Source organism: Nelumbo lutea, chromosome 1, assembly GCF_056320005.1.
Source record: "Nelumbo lutea isolate HS-2025 chromosome 1, American lotus-T2T, whole genome shotgun sequence".
NCBI classification, from domain to species: Eukaryota; Viridiplantae; Streptophyta; class Magnoliopsida; order Proteales; family Nelumbonaceae; genus Nelumbo; species Nelumbo lutea.
In genome coordinates, this window is record NC_142684.1 from 156,472,970 (window position 1) to 156,488,153 (window position 15,184).

The 15,184-nt window shown below is 37.4% G+C and overlaps 1 protein-coding gene and 1 pseudogene across 1 annotated transcript; both read right to left on the minus strand.

Moving 5' to 3' along the window:
- Window positions 1-689: 689 nt before the first annotated feature.
- Window positions 690-2,899, minus strand: LOC148878581 (fasciclin-like arabinogalactan protein 2 pseudogene; annotated as a pseudogene).
- A 5,983-nt stretch (window positions 2,900-8,882) lies between these two features.
- LOC148878582 (uncharacterized) lies at window positions 8,883-14,440 on the minus strand. The gene is made up of 6 exons (XM_088956911.1): window positions 14,412-14,440; window positions 13,412-13,564; window positions 12,443-12,510; window positions 10,373-12,283; window positions 9,861-9,978; window positions 8,883-9,790 (listed from the first exon to the last, which is right to left on the minus strand). Exons 2-6 carry the CDS (start codon window positions 13,554-13,556, stop codon window positions 9,057-9,059), a joined length of 2,976 nt encoding a protein of 991 aa, XP_088813037.1. The 5' UTR covers window positions 13,557-13,564; window positions 14,412-14,440; the 3' UTR covers window positions 8,883-9,056.
- Window positions 14,441-15,184: the final 744 nt, after the last annotated feature.

Sequence of the window (15,184 nt, forward strand, 5' to 3'; positions counted from 1 at the left end):
AAGATGGAGTCAGAGCACTCGGGAGCATTTACTTCTGCGCTTTTACGGTGAAAAACATTTAAGCATGAAGAGTTCTTTGGTGCCAGAGTTAGTAACAGTAAATGCATGTGTCTGGTGGGCTCAGTCTGTTCCCGGTTAGGCTGCAAACCATATCCATTTGACCGAATTCGAACCAATCCGGTTAAGTGCCCGTTTGGGAGGGCTGAAGTGCAACACTTTTGTTTTTGGCTTTTTGAGGTGAGCCCTACATGAACAGCCTGTATTGTAACTTGTAAGCTATATATGATGAAAAATCTGGAGAACCCAAATCAGCTGTTCTTTAGTCATTTTAAACACCGTCTGGTTCAACCTCTTTGAATGGCTAAATTTTCAGCTCAGCCCCTCTCAAAGAGGCCCTAAGGTTGTTTTGACTTCAATCAATTTATATGATTGGATTGAATATAAATATAATCCTGCCTGATATACAATATCAAAACCTGTTTATATTATTTTATAAATTATCTAATATTTTTATCATTTTAAGTTAAATTTATGCGTAAAATTCTCTAAAGTTTCCGACAATTATAAAAACCTCCCCTTTAGTTTCATTTTAACAAAATCCTCCCCTGAATTTTTAAAGAATTCAACAAAAACCTCCCTTCCATCACAAAATCCTCCCCTAGATTTTCCAAATACCCATTTTACCCTAGTCAAATCGGCAGCAACACATCCAAAACTGCTACTGTCCATCTCTCACCGTTAAATCTAACAATGCTTTTGTCACCAGCCATGGTTTGATCAGATAGTTCACCATTCTGAGATGTGGACTCTGGTATTGGTGGTGACACATGCTTCGGTGCCTTGGGAGACTTAGCAACCATAGGCGCCGGTGTTGGAGCTAGCATTGGCGAAGCTTCGAATAACTCTTTGGGTAACAACACTTTGTCAATCGTGCAAATTGCTAGAGGATGCTGATTTAGGAACATCCTCATTATCTTGGTTGTCACGATCTTCTCCAATTTTACCAACTCGTGCATCATTTCGAATTGTGGAATCATACTTATTGGCACCATCTATTGCTAACGTGTTCACAACTCCGTTGTTCGACCTCAACATTTCCATGGAATGATAAACAGGAATTCTGTGATACAACAACAACAAATTCTTCCCATCCATTGTTAGGTTCTTGTATTTGGGCATGAAGTCCTTAAACACCTGGTCAGTGGGGCAGAACACCTTTAACCCTCCTTCAATGTTGTTGTCAAATGTCTGCTCAGCTTCGGAAGCCACTACTATATCCGTGAAAACCTTACAACCTTGCTTTGACATTAGAGATGTGAGGTTTAGCTGGCTGGGTACTGGAGTGGGGGCTTCGTCTTTAGTAGATGCCATGACCTTGTCGTGGTTGGATTCGGATCTAAAGCCGACCTTACTGCCTTTGAGATTAGTGATGTTGACGAAGCTAGAAGCATCGGAGGTGGAGCCAGTGGCTTGGAACATGGTGGCAGTCAAGACCATAACATTTGTCATTTGATGCTACTTCTGTGCACCAAAATACTTAGGACTGTTCATAAGAAGACCCAAACCGACCAACCCGGACCGACCCAACCCGAGTCGGTCGGGTTTTCTTCAGCACCAGTCGGTTTCGGGTTATAAAAAATCATAAACTGATGATTCGGTTTGGTTTCGGTTTTCATGTGTGAAAACCGAAACCGACCCGAACCGAACCGACTTAGTAGTTAGTTCCTAGTTAGTAGTTATAACCTACTTAGTTCCTACTTAACTAAGTTGTCTCTATCCTAACTACAACCTACTTAACTAAGTTGTCTCTCAAACTTTGCTCCCTCCACAACTGGATCCATGGATGAGCCACAAAACATTAAGGAAATGCTGGTTTCCTTTGGGAATGTAGAGCCAGAAATGAATACTTGAACAACAACTAAGTCACCACTAAGTAGAGTCGAAACTGACCCAAACCGACTCAAACCGATCAGGTCGGTTTTGCTTAACACATGGTTGATTTTGGTTTCAATTTCAGGTAACCCGACCAAGTTGGGTTAGTTGGAAAAACATCAGTAAACTGACCCAACCCGACCCGTGACTTAAAAATAATCGAGGAGAACATGAAGGGATTGGACGTTTTTGATAATTTGATGGTGTAAAGGGAGAGGTGCTTGGACAGGAGGTCTAACATACCACCATTCTAGACTACGCAGACCGCGATGGTCTTGCGTTGGTTGATCTCTACGATGAGTTGAGTGACAGCTAAGTATTGATTGAAGATGGAGAATTTGGGGTACTTTGCTAGGATGCGCGTGATATTGTGTGCATCAGTGACCCCAACTAAGAGCAGAGGGTTAATGTTTCGGTCGCCATCAAGAAGAGTTGCATTATTCGAGTAGAATGAAAATATGGTAGCGGTTTCGAGTGTGTTGTTGTCGATTTTGTTAGGGTAAAATGAGTATTTGGAAAAAATTGATGCACTGGTCTAACATTTTTCATCTGAACTAGTGATGAAAGGGAGACTTTTGTTGAATTTTTTAAAATTTCAATGGAGGATTTTGTTAAAGTGAAACTAAAGGGGAGATTTTTATGATTGTCAGAAACTTTAGGGGAGGTTTTTATATTTTACCCTAAATTTATTGGTTTCAATTTAAATTGAATAAATGCAATTCAATTCAAATTCTAGTATAAATATAATTAAGGGAGGGGAAATTCCCGATCAGTACTTTGTACTTTGGTTCAAGTGATAATTTGGTCCCCAAACTTTAAAATGCGATAATCCAATTTTGAAATGTGACAATCTAGTACCTGTCGTTAAGTGGCATGTGAAAAAACATAAATGCCCTTTAAGTGTCATCTAATTTTCTTTATCAACATTCCGCTGAAATTAGAACCAACCGTCAATTTTTTCATCCATGCGATAACACTTTTGTCTTTGTTCTCCTCTAAATATTTCATCATCTTCGGACCAAAACCAAAGCAATTTCTAGGGGAAAAGTTTTCCTTTAACTATTGTAATTATCTTATCCGAAAAGCGAAAAAGGAGAAAAGTCTCCAGCCACCATCACTGATCTCTCACTCTCTTTCTCTCTCAAGTATCAAGACAAAGCTTCCAGTTCTTCTCCTCTCTTTTACCTGTAGGAATAAAATGTTACTGTGTTAAATTAAAAGAAAACAAAAATAAGTTGTATAAAACCTAGAATTTTTTGTTCTTGGCAAAGACTTGCAATGACTTTGCGAGAAAGGCAAAGTCGTTGCAAGTGTTTGTGACAAAGAACTTGGGCTCTGTTTCATCTTCTTGAGGAAGAAGATGATGAACAGTGTGTTTTATTTCCAAGGGTATTTTGACATTTTCAAAAGTCTTAAATCGCACATGAGGTCATGTGATATACATAACTAATAGTTCATTAATGGTAGGTACTAGATTGTCGCATTTCGAAAGTTTGGGTACTAGATTATCGTATTTTAAAGCTTGGGGACCAAATTATCACTTGAGCCAAAATTCAGGATACTGATAAAGAATTTTCTCATTAATTAATCAACTTTAAATGTAAATATAGATATAGCAAGATGCCAATTGGATAGTCGGTAATATCCCATTCTATAACCAAAAAACATAAACAAATACAACATATAGAATTGTTGAGGAATGCAGCAAGAAATTTGAAGTAAATAAAGAAAATAGTCCATTGATATGAATATGGAGCACTACTCCCAACCCATGAAATTTATGCAACACATGCTGATGAGATGTATTGTCGAAGCAAATGACTAAGGCACCAATATGAAGTTTATCGAAAATGCACAAGCATGGTTTTTAAGACGGAAAAACCCAGGAACCAGTCACGTGGCCAATTATGTTTCATCTTAAGATCACTTTTTAGCCAAAACCTGTTGATTTAGTCAATGATCCATAGACTTATCAATCAAATCAAACTATCAATCCAAACAATGTTTTTTGACTTTGATTGGACCAGGAACTGGTCCCCATATTAATTCCATGGCTGGTCAGGTTTTAAAAACCTTGGGCACGAGTGGTTATGGGTGTGGTGCAAAGAAACTCGGTATCAAATAGAGTGCCTGTTTTAATTTTTTAAAAACCTTGTGCCTTGCTTCATTTAATAGTATTCATAGAGAATTTTCTTTGTGAGAATAATGTAAGCCATTGCTTCAAAAAACCCTCCCTGACAAGTGAGAAGTGACAACTAAAGTTGGTGCTGATAAAGTTCTTTTGTAGACAATCGGATCTGTTCTTCGCACATGGCGTTTTACACCGACCTAACAGGAACATCTCACCCTGCATTGGAAACATCTCCAATGCACATCTCTCATACTAAGCTGTTATTAATTGCGGGAGATGTTCCCAAGCCTGTGAGGTTATTGCAAGGCGCTCTATGTGAAGAGCAGATCCCAATTCTGTTTGTACATGTCCGTGCCCTCTTTCCATCAGGAATGTGAAGGTGAACGAGTGATAGAGATTGAAGCAGTTAGAACTCAATTGGATTATGCATGCTTAGATGTCATGACTTGATCAGAATTTATTCGAAAAATAGGCGCATTATCGTCTTTTCCTGGAATAAATCAACTGATTAGAATAAATGACGCAGACCTATTAATGGCAGTCTGGCATGAAATTGGTCTTTAATGAATTTACTTTTTGTTTCCACGAATCGAGTCTTTAATGAATTTACTTTTGTTTCCAAGAATCGAGTTAGTAAGGATCAATTTTTGACCGTTGGATTGGTGGGGTTTGATCTTCATCGTAGAAAGAGACTAGGTGTGTTAGAGGGGTTCTGATATATTATCCACATCTCTACCCATAAGATATTGCAGTTGCACATAAAGAATATCTCTTTATCATTCATGAGGATGAGGCTCTTATCATACGGTGGTGGTGCTATATGGGTAAAGATGTGGAAACAACTTGTGTCCAGGTCGGGCCAGCTTTTCAGGGTTTGAGTTGAAATTAATCCACGCTAAACCCGACCACAACCCGTTGGCAACTTGGTATCCCTAAGAGTGAGGGGCCCACACCATTGAATCAAAATTCTTTGCATAATTGATTACCGGTTAGTCAGTTACCACATTACGGAGCGATTGCATGAAGAAAGCGGAGCACAAATGCATTTGAGAGGAGAATATGCAACGAGATGGTCACATCCAGTGTCATTCTTTTGTTTTCTTCTTCTTAATGTCTGGACCCTGGATTTATATTGGTTACAAAAAACACTGACTACATGGTGTTTTGTTATTTTTAGAATTTTTTAATTTTTAAAAATTTGTTGAACAAAATAAGAGCCGTTCTATGGTATATATATAAAAAAGCATATATATATATATATATATTATGATATTGGTAATATGAAATGCATCTTGAGCTATAAATGTTTCACCTTGAGCAACTAAACGTTGTACCCCCACTGGAGAGCATAGTTGCAGATTGGTTTTACCATACATTAGATGTAATATTGTAAAGATCACGGTGCAATATTTATAGCTCGAGGTTCATTTTGGAGTATTAGCAATGAAAATGTGTTTTTATATCACAGAATTTGTGAACAAATAAATGATGAAAAAATGGTTTCTGATCGACTACTTCTTAAAAATATACCATACATGTGAATATAAATTAATTTTTTTGCATGTTCGTCTGGATGCGAGTAGAGGTGTCGATTAGACTGGATTTGGTCCAATCCGATCTAGTCCAATATGAGTCCATTACAAATGGATCATGTCCAATCCAATCCAATAAATAATTTGGACTATTTTGGATGGGTCCAATTCAATGTTTGGACCATTCAATTTGTTCAAATTCATTTTAATTTAGATTGGTTTCAACTCAAACTTGGTCCATTGACACCTATATTCTTATCTTATATCAATAGATCAGATATTGACTTAGTCCAACCAAATCCAATATAAATTTATTATGGATGGACCAGGTCCAGTCCAATCTAATAAATATTTTGGGCCGGATAGGTCCAATCCACTATGTCTTTTTTCTCCATCAAGTCTGTCCAAATTGATTTTGGGGTCCATTCCAAAACCAGCCTATTGACACCCTTAGATGTGAAGACAAGGCAAGTATATAGAAAATTTTTACTTATTTTTTATATATACAAATAATTTCTACCTATATTTACATATAAAATATGCTGAAATTTTCACTCCAAACTTTTTAATAGCATGAATCTGGCCAATTTTTCATCGTATTATGTTAATTTGAAATATCTAGTGATATTCTCCACTCTCGATTCAATATTGTACACTGAAATTTGCCCTTATAAATTAAAGGGCAGCAAAAGAATATTTAGGTCATTTATAGGTCTGAAACAATTTTGCCATGTGTATGATGATATTATTATTATTATGCTCATGTATTTGTTGAATGCATTAGATGGCTAAAGAAAATTTAATAAAAATGAAAGAAAAATGTTAAAAGCCTCAAAATGCATTAGGCTCAGTTTGGAAGGATATGTAGAGTGCAAAACTACGTAGTTTCTATTTGTATTCCTTCCAAACTGAGCCTTAATAATATCAAAGTGCTGTTTATTTAGCCCAAACATGATCCAGTTTCACCAGACTATGACAAAGTAGAAAAAATCTCCATGCCAAGATTGGGAGACCAAAGCTGTTTGGTAGGTAGGAAGCCATTGACACACATTAGACCCATAGTGACAGGCACAACATTGAAGGTCCAATCACAAAATAGTGGTCTACATTTTGGTCAAAAGAATTAAGGTAATGACACATAAAATTGGATAACGCCACAGTGTTTAATATCTTTTATTTTTGAGAAAGGCACATTCACATTGTTATGTACATGAAATAATACAAGGTGGGACATATAACTGATATATGAATGTGGGGTTGACTGTGTGGTGCAACTTGGGCGAGTTTGGGTTGAGAATTTGTTAAAATTTGAATAAGTTTACCCTTAAAAGCTTGGGCTTTGGGGCGAGTATTATTTAGTTAAAACCAAAATTTTTAGTTTCAGTTTTTCTTTTTTTTTGGTTCAGTTAATTTAGTTTTTGAGTATTTCAAAATTTGGTTTTCATTTTTAGAATTGAAAATTCCATTAACAGATAAAAAAATTAGCTGAATTTTATTATCTTGGGTGTAGGGGTGAGCATTATTCAATTAAAAACTTAAAACCAAAAAACAAAACTGAAATTTTCAATTTTGGTTTTTAAGTGTTCTGATTATTTGGTTTTCTAAATTGAAAATTCAATTAACCAAATAAAACTGAATGCTCACCCTTACTTGAGTGCAATGCAGTGATAATTCTTCAAATCAGGTACTCAATTTGCATCCCTATTGGGTCCCTTATCTAATGGATGGTCAAGATCGTCACAAGATCCACCTATGTAGCAGAATAGGTAGGTTCGTAGGGAATGCCCCAGCTATCTGGGGTCTTGGGAGGAATAAAGCTGCATTTGGCACTCCTTATTCTAAGGACTTATCTCTTTTTTTTGCAGTTAAAATGCCCCCATGAACACTGAGTTTTTAACTGGCAAAAGGGAGATTAGTCCTTAAAATAAGAAATGCCAAATGCAGCCTAAATTGGATACAGTCCTAACTTGACATTTTGGCTCAGTTTGAAAAGAGTCCAAATACATACAAAATACAATGTTTTGCACTCTACAAATTTGTATTTACGCTATTTCCAAACTGAGCCTTTATTTTTCATATGAATGACTGGTTTCAAACTCAAACCTGTGTTTTCATGCTTACCAGTCCACCAGTCCGAGAAACTTCGCAGAACTATTAAATTACTGACTTCTTGTTCTTATTGATGCCTTCATCCTTTTTTTTTTTTATCTTTTTTTATTTTTTCTATTAGGGCTGAGTATCAGACTGATCCTGAGTTAATTAAGCACTAAAACACTGTCCAATAAACAAGGCGCCTGATCCAATGTCTCACACTTAACTTTTATCTCGTTGATTGTCTCTGCTAGCCACAACATTTCCACATGTTAAGAAGAAGACTAACGTGCCCTCTTTCTTCTATTCTTCTTATATTAAAGACCCATTTCAGAGATCAGTATCCCTGATCAGATTCAGTTGCATATTAATAAGGTTGTCTAAGCTTTTCTTACGGGCAGTTATCAGACTAATCAGAACCCACTTGGCGATTATAGCCCCCAAAACAGCTGTTTTTGGCAGGCAATAATGTTTTGCCACATGACTTTCAACAGTCAAGTACTGAGAATTCACTATGGTGGGTGGACAGTGGACTGTGAGAATAATATAGCCTAGAATCTAACTGTGTGTTATCATAGCCCAGTCAGTCTTTAAAAAAAAAAAAAAAAAGAAGAGAAAATAGCGCCAGGACTCGGGCTCTTGGATTCAAGATGGAATGAGCCATGTGTTTAATGAGTCGTGTTAAAATCTCCATCTTCTTACTTCAAAAGGAAAAGAATTGTTTGATCCTCCTAAAATCTTCACCATTATCAAACTGATAAGCTAGCTTCCTTGGCCAAATCATTCAACTTCCTTTTCTGTTTTTTTTTTTTTTGATAAATGTCTACTTCCCTTTCTGATTAGTTTGGTAGAATGGACGAATTGGGAACCACACAAGAGGAACTGAATGAAAAGGATGGTACCCCCACCGACATGAAAGTGAAGTTCCTGTGATGCTCATGTGACAATTGTAGACGTACAGATTGGGCAAGCAAATCCTTTTCAGATACAGATCAAGTGGGGCATCTTTTGTGGAACTTCCAAATTTGATGAATAGGGAATTACTGTGAGGATTGAGATAAGGCTCAGTAGAGCCTAGTTACAGTAATTTAAGTTTCCAGAAGCACATACTAGAGACAACAAGGGGTCCCTAAAAGAAGACAAAGGCAGTTCAGCAGCAGGCCATAGATAAAAGACATGGAAGGAAACAGCCTTAATGTCATTGTAAATATAGATATTTATATACTTGCTGGGAAAACCAAATATTTAATCAATACACACATGAGAATTTGTGGCATTTAAAGAAATTGAGGTTGGTGAGGTTATCATGATTTTAAATAGCAATCACACTACATAAATAATAGAGAAAAAAAGAAAATAAAGTACAAGCTTCAACACAATACACCTGTCAATTCAACAATAGCATCCTCCACAAGCTGCTGCAGAATCTCTCCTTCTATTTGCTTCCCTAAAGTATCTATTTCCAACCTCATAAGATCCTCCCACCCCTTTCCAGCCACCTCCTTTCTCACCATCCTCTCCACCACCAGACTGCTTCTGTCCCCACTTTCATCTGAATAACACCTTCCCTCACTGTTACTATACCACTCCTTCACACAGCTCCAGACTTTGTCCAGAGTCACTACAGAATCTACCAAAATCTTACTTTGAACAGTGCTAGATACCTTCACCCATGGATTTGCTTTTGATGAATATCCTGTGATATCCATCAGGGCTGCATTGACACAATCAAATAGCAGTCTCCGGTTTGATCTCCACTGTCTGCGCTTTGCTTCATGTAATTGTTCCTTGTCATCCTTCAGGCCGAGATATTTTTCAATCAATGATGGGTCCAATGGGCTCTCTTCTGAATGCCATCTGGAAAAGATCACATCAGATTGCTCCTCGTAATCCAGGCCTGCAGTTGAGAGTAGCACCTGGACAAACAAGAACCTTTCCTGTTCTTCTTCTGCTTCAGTGGCAAACCTAGATAAGTGCAATGAATTTGGTCTGGCTGCTATTAAACAAGGATCATCCCATGACAGTGTCCGTGCTATGGATCCTATTGGTGGAGATTTGTCAATTAAGTTTGATCTAAGTGAGTGATGGTGCACAGATAAACCTGCTGGAGGGAACACACTAGTTAGATAGATTCAAGAATAAAGGATCAGCTTGGTAGGGTCTCAAGTACTTACCCTGTTGATCTGACTTTATGTTTCCAGAGGGTTGTGAAGCTGTATTAACATCATCATCAAATGGTGCTTCCAAGACTGAAATGGGGCTTGGTTGGTCCTGGTTTGCTATAGATATTGCCTACAGAGTTGAAAAGTTATCCTTAATTAAGAAAATTCATATGGATCTGAAATCCAGAGATGCATAAAACATTGGGATGCATAAAGGAACAAATCAAACTTCTGCACAGAGGAATGCAATTAGCAATAGTCTAAGTTCCTCCAAACTATATGCCAACTAAAATGTGAAAGACAGAAAGATCCTTGAGGCTGCATTTGTTTCAATTTGAAGTGCCAAAAAGCTTCCTTTCATCCATGAAATAGAGCAGAAATAAAATTGATACATTTCATACTGAAAATTCTCTGCATTCTTTTAATGGTGAAACAAATGGAACCTAAGTATCAAGGAACATATATTGTAACCTGAAAACAATTAAAAAAAACGTCTTAAAACAAATAGTGGCAATCTGGCATACCTCGTCTACGAAAGTGCCATGTTTTGTTCCTAAACATATGGAAGCTGGTGAAGAAGTACAGCTTGATGACACCCCACCTTCAAAGCTACTACTAGTAACACATTGAGGAGCATCATCACTTCTTTCTGAAGAATGCTGTTTTGCAATCCCCGCAATTTCAGCAGGGGTAGACTGAGAGTCACCTTGGAAGCCAGCCAAGGGTGATGCATTAGATTTTTCTTTGCTTGATTTCTTATTCCTTGAGAACAAACTTGAAACTTTCCCTTTGAATGTTGACTTCCCGCCTTTTGGCTTTGACTCCTTGGGAACAACTGGCTTGCCAACATCAGGTTCTGGAACTTCAACATTCAACCTTGTCCCAAAAACTGTAGAGGAAACAGGAACAGATCTTGACCTTAGTAGATTCCTTGGAGATACCTCCCCACCTTCATCCTTATCCCTGGCACTTGACAAGCATGATGGTGGTGCCATAAGATCTTGTTCATCGCCACAGGATCTGCTACTAATGACGCTCAAGCCCACATCAGGACCTTCTTCATCAGATTTTGCAGGCTTCTTTGCATCAGAAAGAGAAAGCATCTCACCTAATGTACTTGACTTTCTCTGGACTTGTCTTTGTTCTTGACTAATTCCATTAGATGCCATCATGGACCACCTTTCTGAAAGTCGCTTCTTTGCTTCCCTGCAAACTGATGACTCTGGAGAATAGGATAACCGGCTAAAAGAAGAGGATGAATAAGGACTACCAAACCTATTGTAGTCCCATGAATGTCTTAGGGTTGGTGTCATGACTTCTGAATCACTGATGTTTCCCTCTTCCACGTACTCATTTTCTGACCTATTGAATGAACTTTCATCCCCAGTATATCCATTGGCAAACACAGAGGATAGTAAAGTGTCATCTCTCTGATGAGTGTTCAAATTTTCCCGCATCTTCTGTGTGATCTGCTTTGCCACTTCTCTTGATCCAATTGCCTCGTTATCTTCTGTTTCATTACAGAAATCATGATTATGTGGCAACTTTGGTGAAGAGGGAGGGGAAGAAACAATGGCTTTAATGTCATGGTTATTCCCGGGACTAGGCTTTAAGACCACTATCCGTGTTGGTTGAGCAGAAATATCAACCTTCTGTTTTGTGTACACAGGACTCCAGCAAGGCTTCTCTTTGTCCCACCCATTTTCTTCAAACACTTGTGTTTGTTTCTTTATCTGTTTTTCACTCTTCTTCTCTAGTTCGGAAAATCTGTTATTTTCCAAATTCTTAGAAGGTTTCAATACTGTAATGCGCTTTGTCTGAGTAGGTGGGGGAATAGATCGTAGTTCAAACAAATGCTGTGAAAATAGTGGATTTGGTTCTTGCAGAAACTCAAGGAATAACTCCGTATTGGAATTCAGAACTTCCAATGCATCTTGGAATTCCTTAGACTGGCGTAGTTTTTCATCTGTGACAAGGCGTTTTGCTTCAGTGAATTTCTGACGTACAAAAGCCATCTTTTTCTCATTCAGATTTTCATTTTGTCTTCCCTTCTGTGGAGATTTATCTTTAATGTGGTTACCTTTCGGTGATTGCTGCCAAACTTCATATACATCTTTGTACTCTTTATGCTCCAGAACTGGATGAATCTCACATTGCATTTCCCTGTCTGAGATGTCACTTTCTTGATGCTGATATCTAAATATTACCTCGGGTTCAGTAAAAGAATTCAGTAAACAACCTTTTTGCTGGATTCTCTGTCCTGTTGAATCTGGATGGTGTCCTGGCAGTGCTTCAAGCCCCATCAACTTGGCAACTACACCAGGTGGCTTTTGTTTAGACTCTGTTTCTTTTGACATTTCCCGGGCTATGAGCATCTTCATGGGTGTTCCACTTGATTTCTTGCTTGAATAAGCCCTCCTCAACTCATATCCTATCTGCATGTCCCCAAACAGAATGTATTTGGAGTCAGGATATCGTTTTGGACTACTACGGTCAGATGACTACTGACTGATCTTCAGTACCCTAAGAACAACATGCATTGAACTGATCTATTTTCTGACATTATTATGATTATGAGGTCTCAAAAAGCTTACTGGTTTGTTGTCCATCTGGTCTCTGATGGGATCTGACTTTTCTGATTGACTTCTAGGAAGAAAAGAACCTGATCATCAATCAGATCTATATCAACATCCACTAGCAGATGCCAGCAAGTAAGATTCTAATATCAACAATCTCATTAAAAACATACCAATGATGAATGATGTAGGGAGAATCAAAGAATGATAATTGACTTAAATGGAGTGTCAATGTAATTTTCAGAATCCTAAGTGATCAGTCAATTTGTTTTTATTTTCTCTGGTTCTTACAACTTATTCTGATAGGCTCATAGGTTTTTCACAAAATTATATGATTTCATATATCAGAAAATAAAAGACAAATTCACATTCAAGCCAACAAAGATTTATGTTTCTGTAAAAAAGGAACAGTTACTAACCTCTACATCAGAAAGACAGTAACTATAAAAGCATCAGTTATATAGACCGGTAGATTGATATATGATTACTCACTTTCAGCCATTTAATCATTCAATATATATGTCAAAGTTGAAACTATAATATGTGCATACATGTGACATCTAAGAGAAAAAAAAAAATAAAGGAACTTGGAAGCACATGTCAAATTCTGTCTAATAGCTTGCTGAAATATGTAATTTTATCCAATAAACCTGTCAAATTGCAAAGTGGGACAGCACAAGAGTATGCATTGAAGTGGACTTTTATTGGTCACTGATAAAAAAGACGGAGCAAATGTTGTAATCAATATTGAACTTGAGTCTTGTTTCTACTACATGATTGCACCATAATTTACTAAGATGCTCTCCATCAGTTATGACAATAAAAACTTCACAGGAGAAATTGTGATAAACAGGTCCCTTCCCCCAAGAAAAAGCCAATTTGGTAACTGGAAACAGAAATGAGCAAATTGATATTTTAAAGCTTCTTTCACCGGCAGGAACATCACGTCATGGGGAAAAGGAAAGAAATGCATGTAAAGAAAATTACAATCTCGATGTGGTTTCTCTGTAAGCAGTCTGTTTCCAGCCACGCCAGTGCTTAAATCAAAGAGGTTCACCATCCTTCCCATGCATCCTGGAAATGGCTTATCAAGATCGTGAGCTCTTCTCTGCTGCATCCCGTTCATATGCATTTCAGTGCCTGAAAAGGAAAATATAGCAGAAATCAATCCCATTTCTAATATGTACTGCAGACGTCTGGTAGAAAACAACAAATAAAAAAATGAAAAAGAAGCTAACGCATGTCAACCAAGTCTGCTATTCAAGCATTATGCCAAAAAGAAAACACAAATAAACACAAAAAGAGCTCCATCTGCAGCCTTAGCCCAGCTATAAAAACTAGGCCAGAAAAATAGAAAAGGAAATAAAATAGATAGCTGAAAATAAGAACTGAATAGTAGATTGAAGTCCAGAAATTAGTAAAACTGAATTTTGAATAAAAGAAAATGCAAGAATAAACCAAAACAAGGCAAAGCGCATGTTTTATAGTTAAACCCTTAATTTTAGATGAGAAACGTGCAATACAAAGGAGAGAATTAGAAGATCAACTGATCAAATAAAATCTCGAATTCCTGCAACATCATCTAAAAGCCCAAGGCTTACCAGGAAATGCTTGACGCCTCAATAATTTTTCCAGGTAAATAAACTTTAATTCAGGTCCTAATTGAGGTCTACCCACCAATAACCGGAAAGAAAATTACAAATAAATATCTAAATATTGAGAAGTCATCATAAAAATGAATTAAGAAGGGAAATCCGAATCACAAGAACACTTTAGGAACAAATGGAAGGTAGGAAGATAGAATTGTGGGGGAGAAACGTGAAAGTAAAGGAAGAAATCATCCCCAATCACTGAAATAAGCCAGAAACAAAGAGGCAACTGGAAACTACAACCATTTTTCTCTTTTTGCAAGTAAAAATACTGCAAATTTACATGAAAGGGCAACATTGATGGCTAAAACACTAAATTAATAAACCAAATCACCTACATTCATCGAAACTGACGTTAGCTGCACCAAAATCAACACCGGAAGCCTCAAAGGAAAATTACAAAAAACAAAAACTATCTTTACATAACACAAGACCCCATTGATAAAAGTTGCAATTACTATAAAACGCAGAGAAGAAACGAAATAAACGCTGCAAAAATGACTAGATTCACACCCAAAAGTAGAAACTAACTCGAAAATCACTAAGAAAAGCAGAAATCACTACCTAAAAAGACACATGATCAACCAAATCAAAACAATTAGCCACTAGATTTGACCATAAAAGCAAAACCCAACTCAAAAAATAACTTCAAAAAGCTGCAGAAAGCATAAAAAAGAACAAGAATCAATTCCTGTAAGAAAAAAACGATTTAACTTTGATGGGGAGAGCAAGACAGAAGCTCAAAAAGGAGGAATAAAGAAAAAGTACTTCTCATGATCCTAAAAGGAATCACGGAGCCCAATCAACATCTCGCAAGTTTCGCAACAACAAAAGATCATCCACCCCTCAGCGAAGGACAGAGAGAGAGAGAGAGAGAGAGACCTTGTACAACAGGATCTCGGTTACGCCACCGGGGAGCTGCCGGAGCCAGACATTCCAGTACATCAACAATGGAAACCAAGCCGGAGATTCGCCGGATTTACAGCGGCGACGCTCAGAAAGTACGAGGAGTGTTCCATGAGAGACAATGTTTCTTCTTGCACCGATTCTTCCGGACCTGAAAGCTTCTCATTTGTTCGGACTCATTTATCAGCTTCAATTACAGAGAGAG

What these genes read in the sequence shown, in the direction of transcription:
- LOC148878582 (XM_088956911.1), bottom strand. Translation starts at nt 13,556, where the DNA reads ATGCATATGAACGGGATGCAGCAGAGAAGAGCTCACGATCTTGATAAG. An exon ending in ACCAGATGGACAACAAACCA is followed by an intron (nt 12,284 to 12,442) that starts GTAAGCTTTTTG and finishes GGGGACATGCAG; the next exon opens with ATAGGATATGAGTTGAGGAG. An exon ending in ATGGCACTTTCGTAGACGAG is followed by an intron (nt 9,979 to 10,372) that starts GTATGCCAGATT and finishes TCAACTCTGTAG; the next exon opens with GCAATATCTATAGCAAACCA.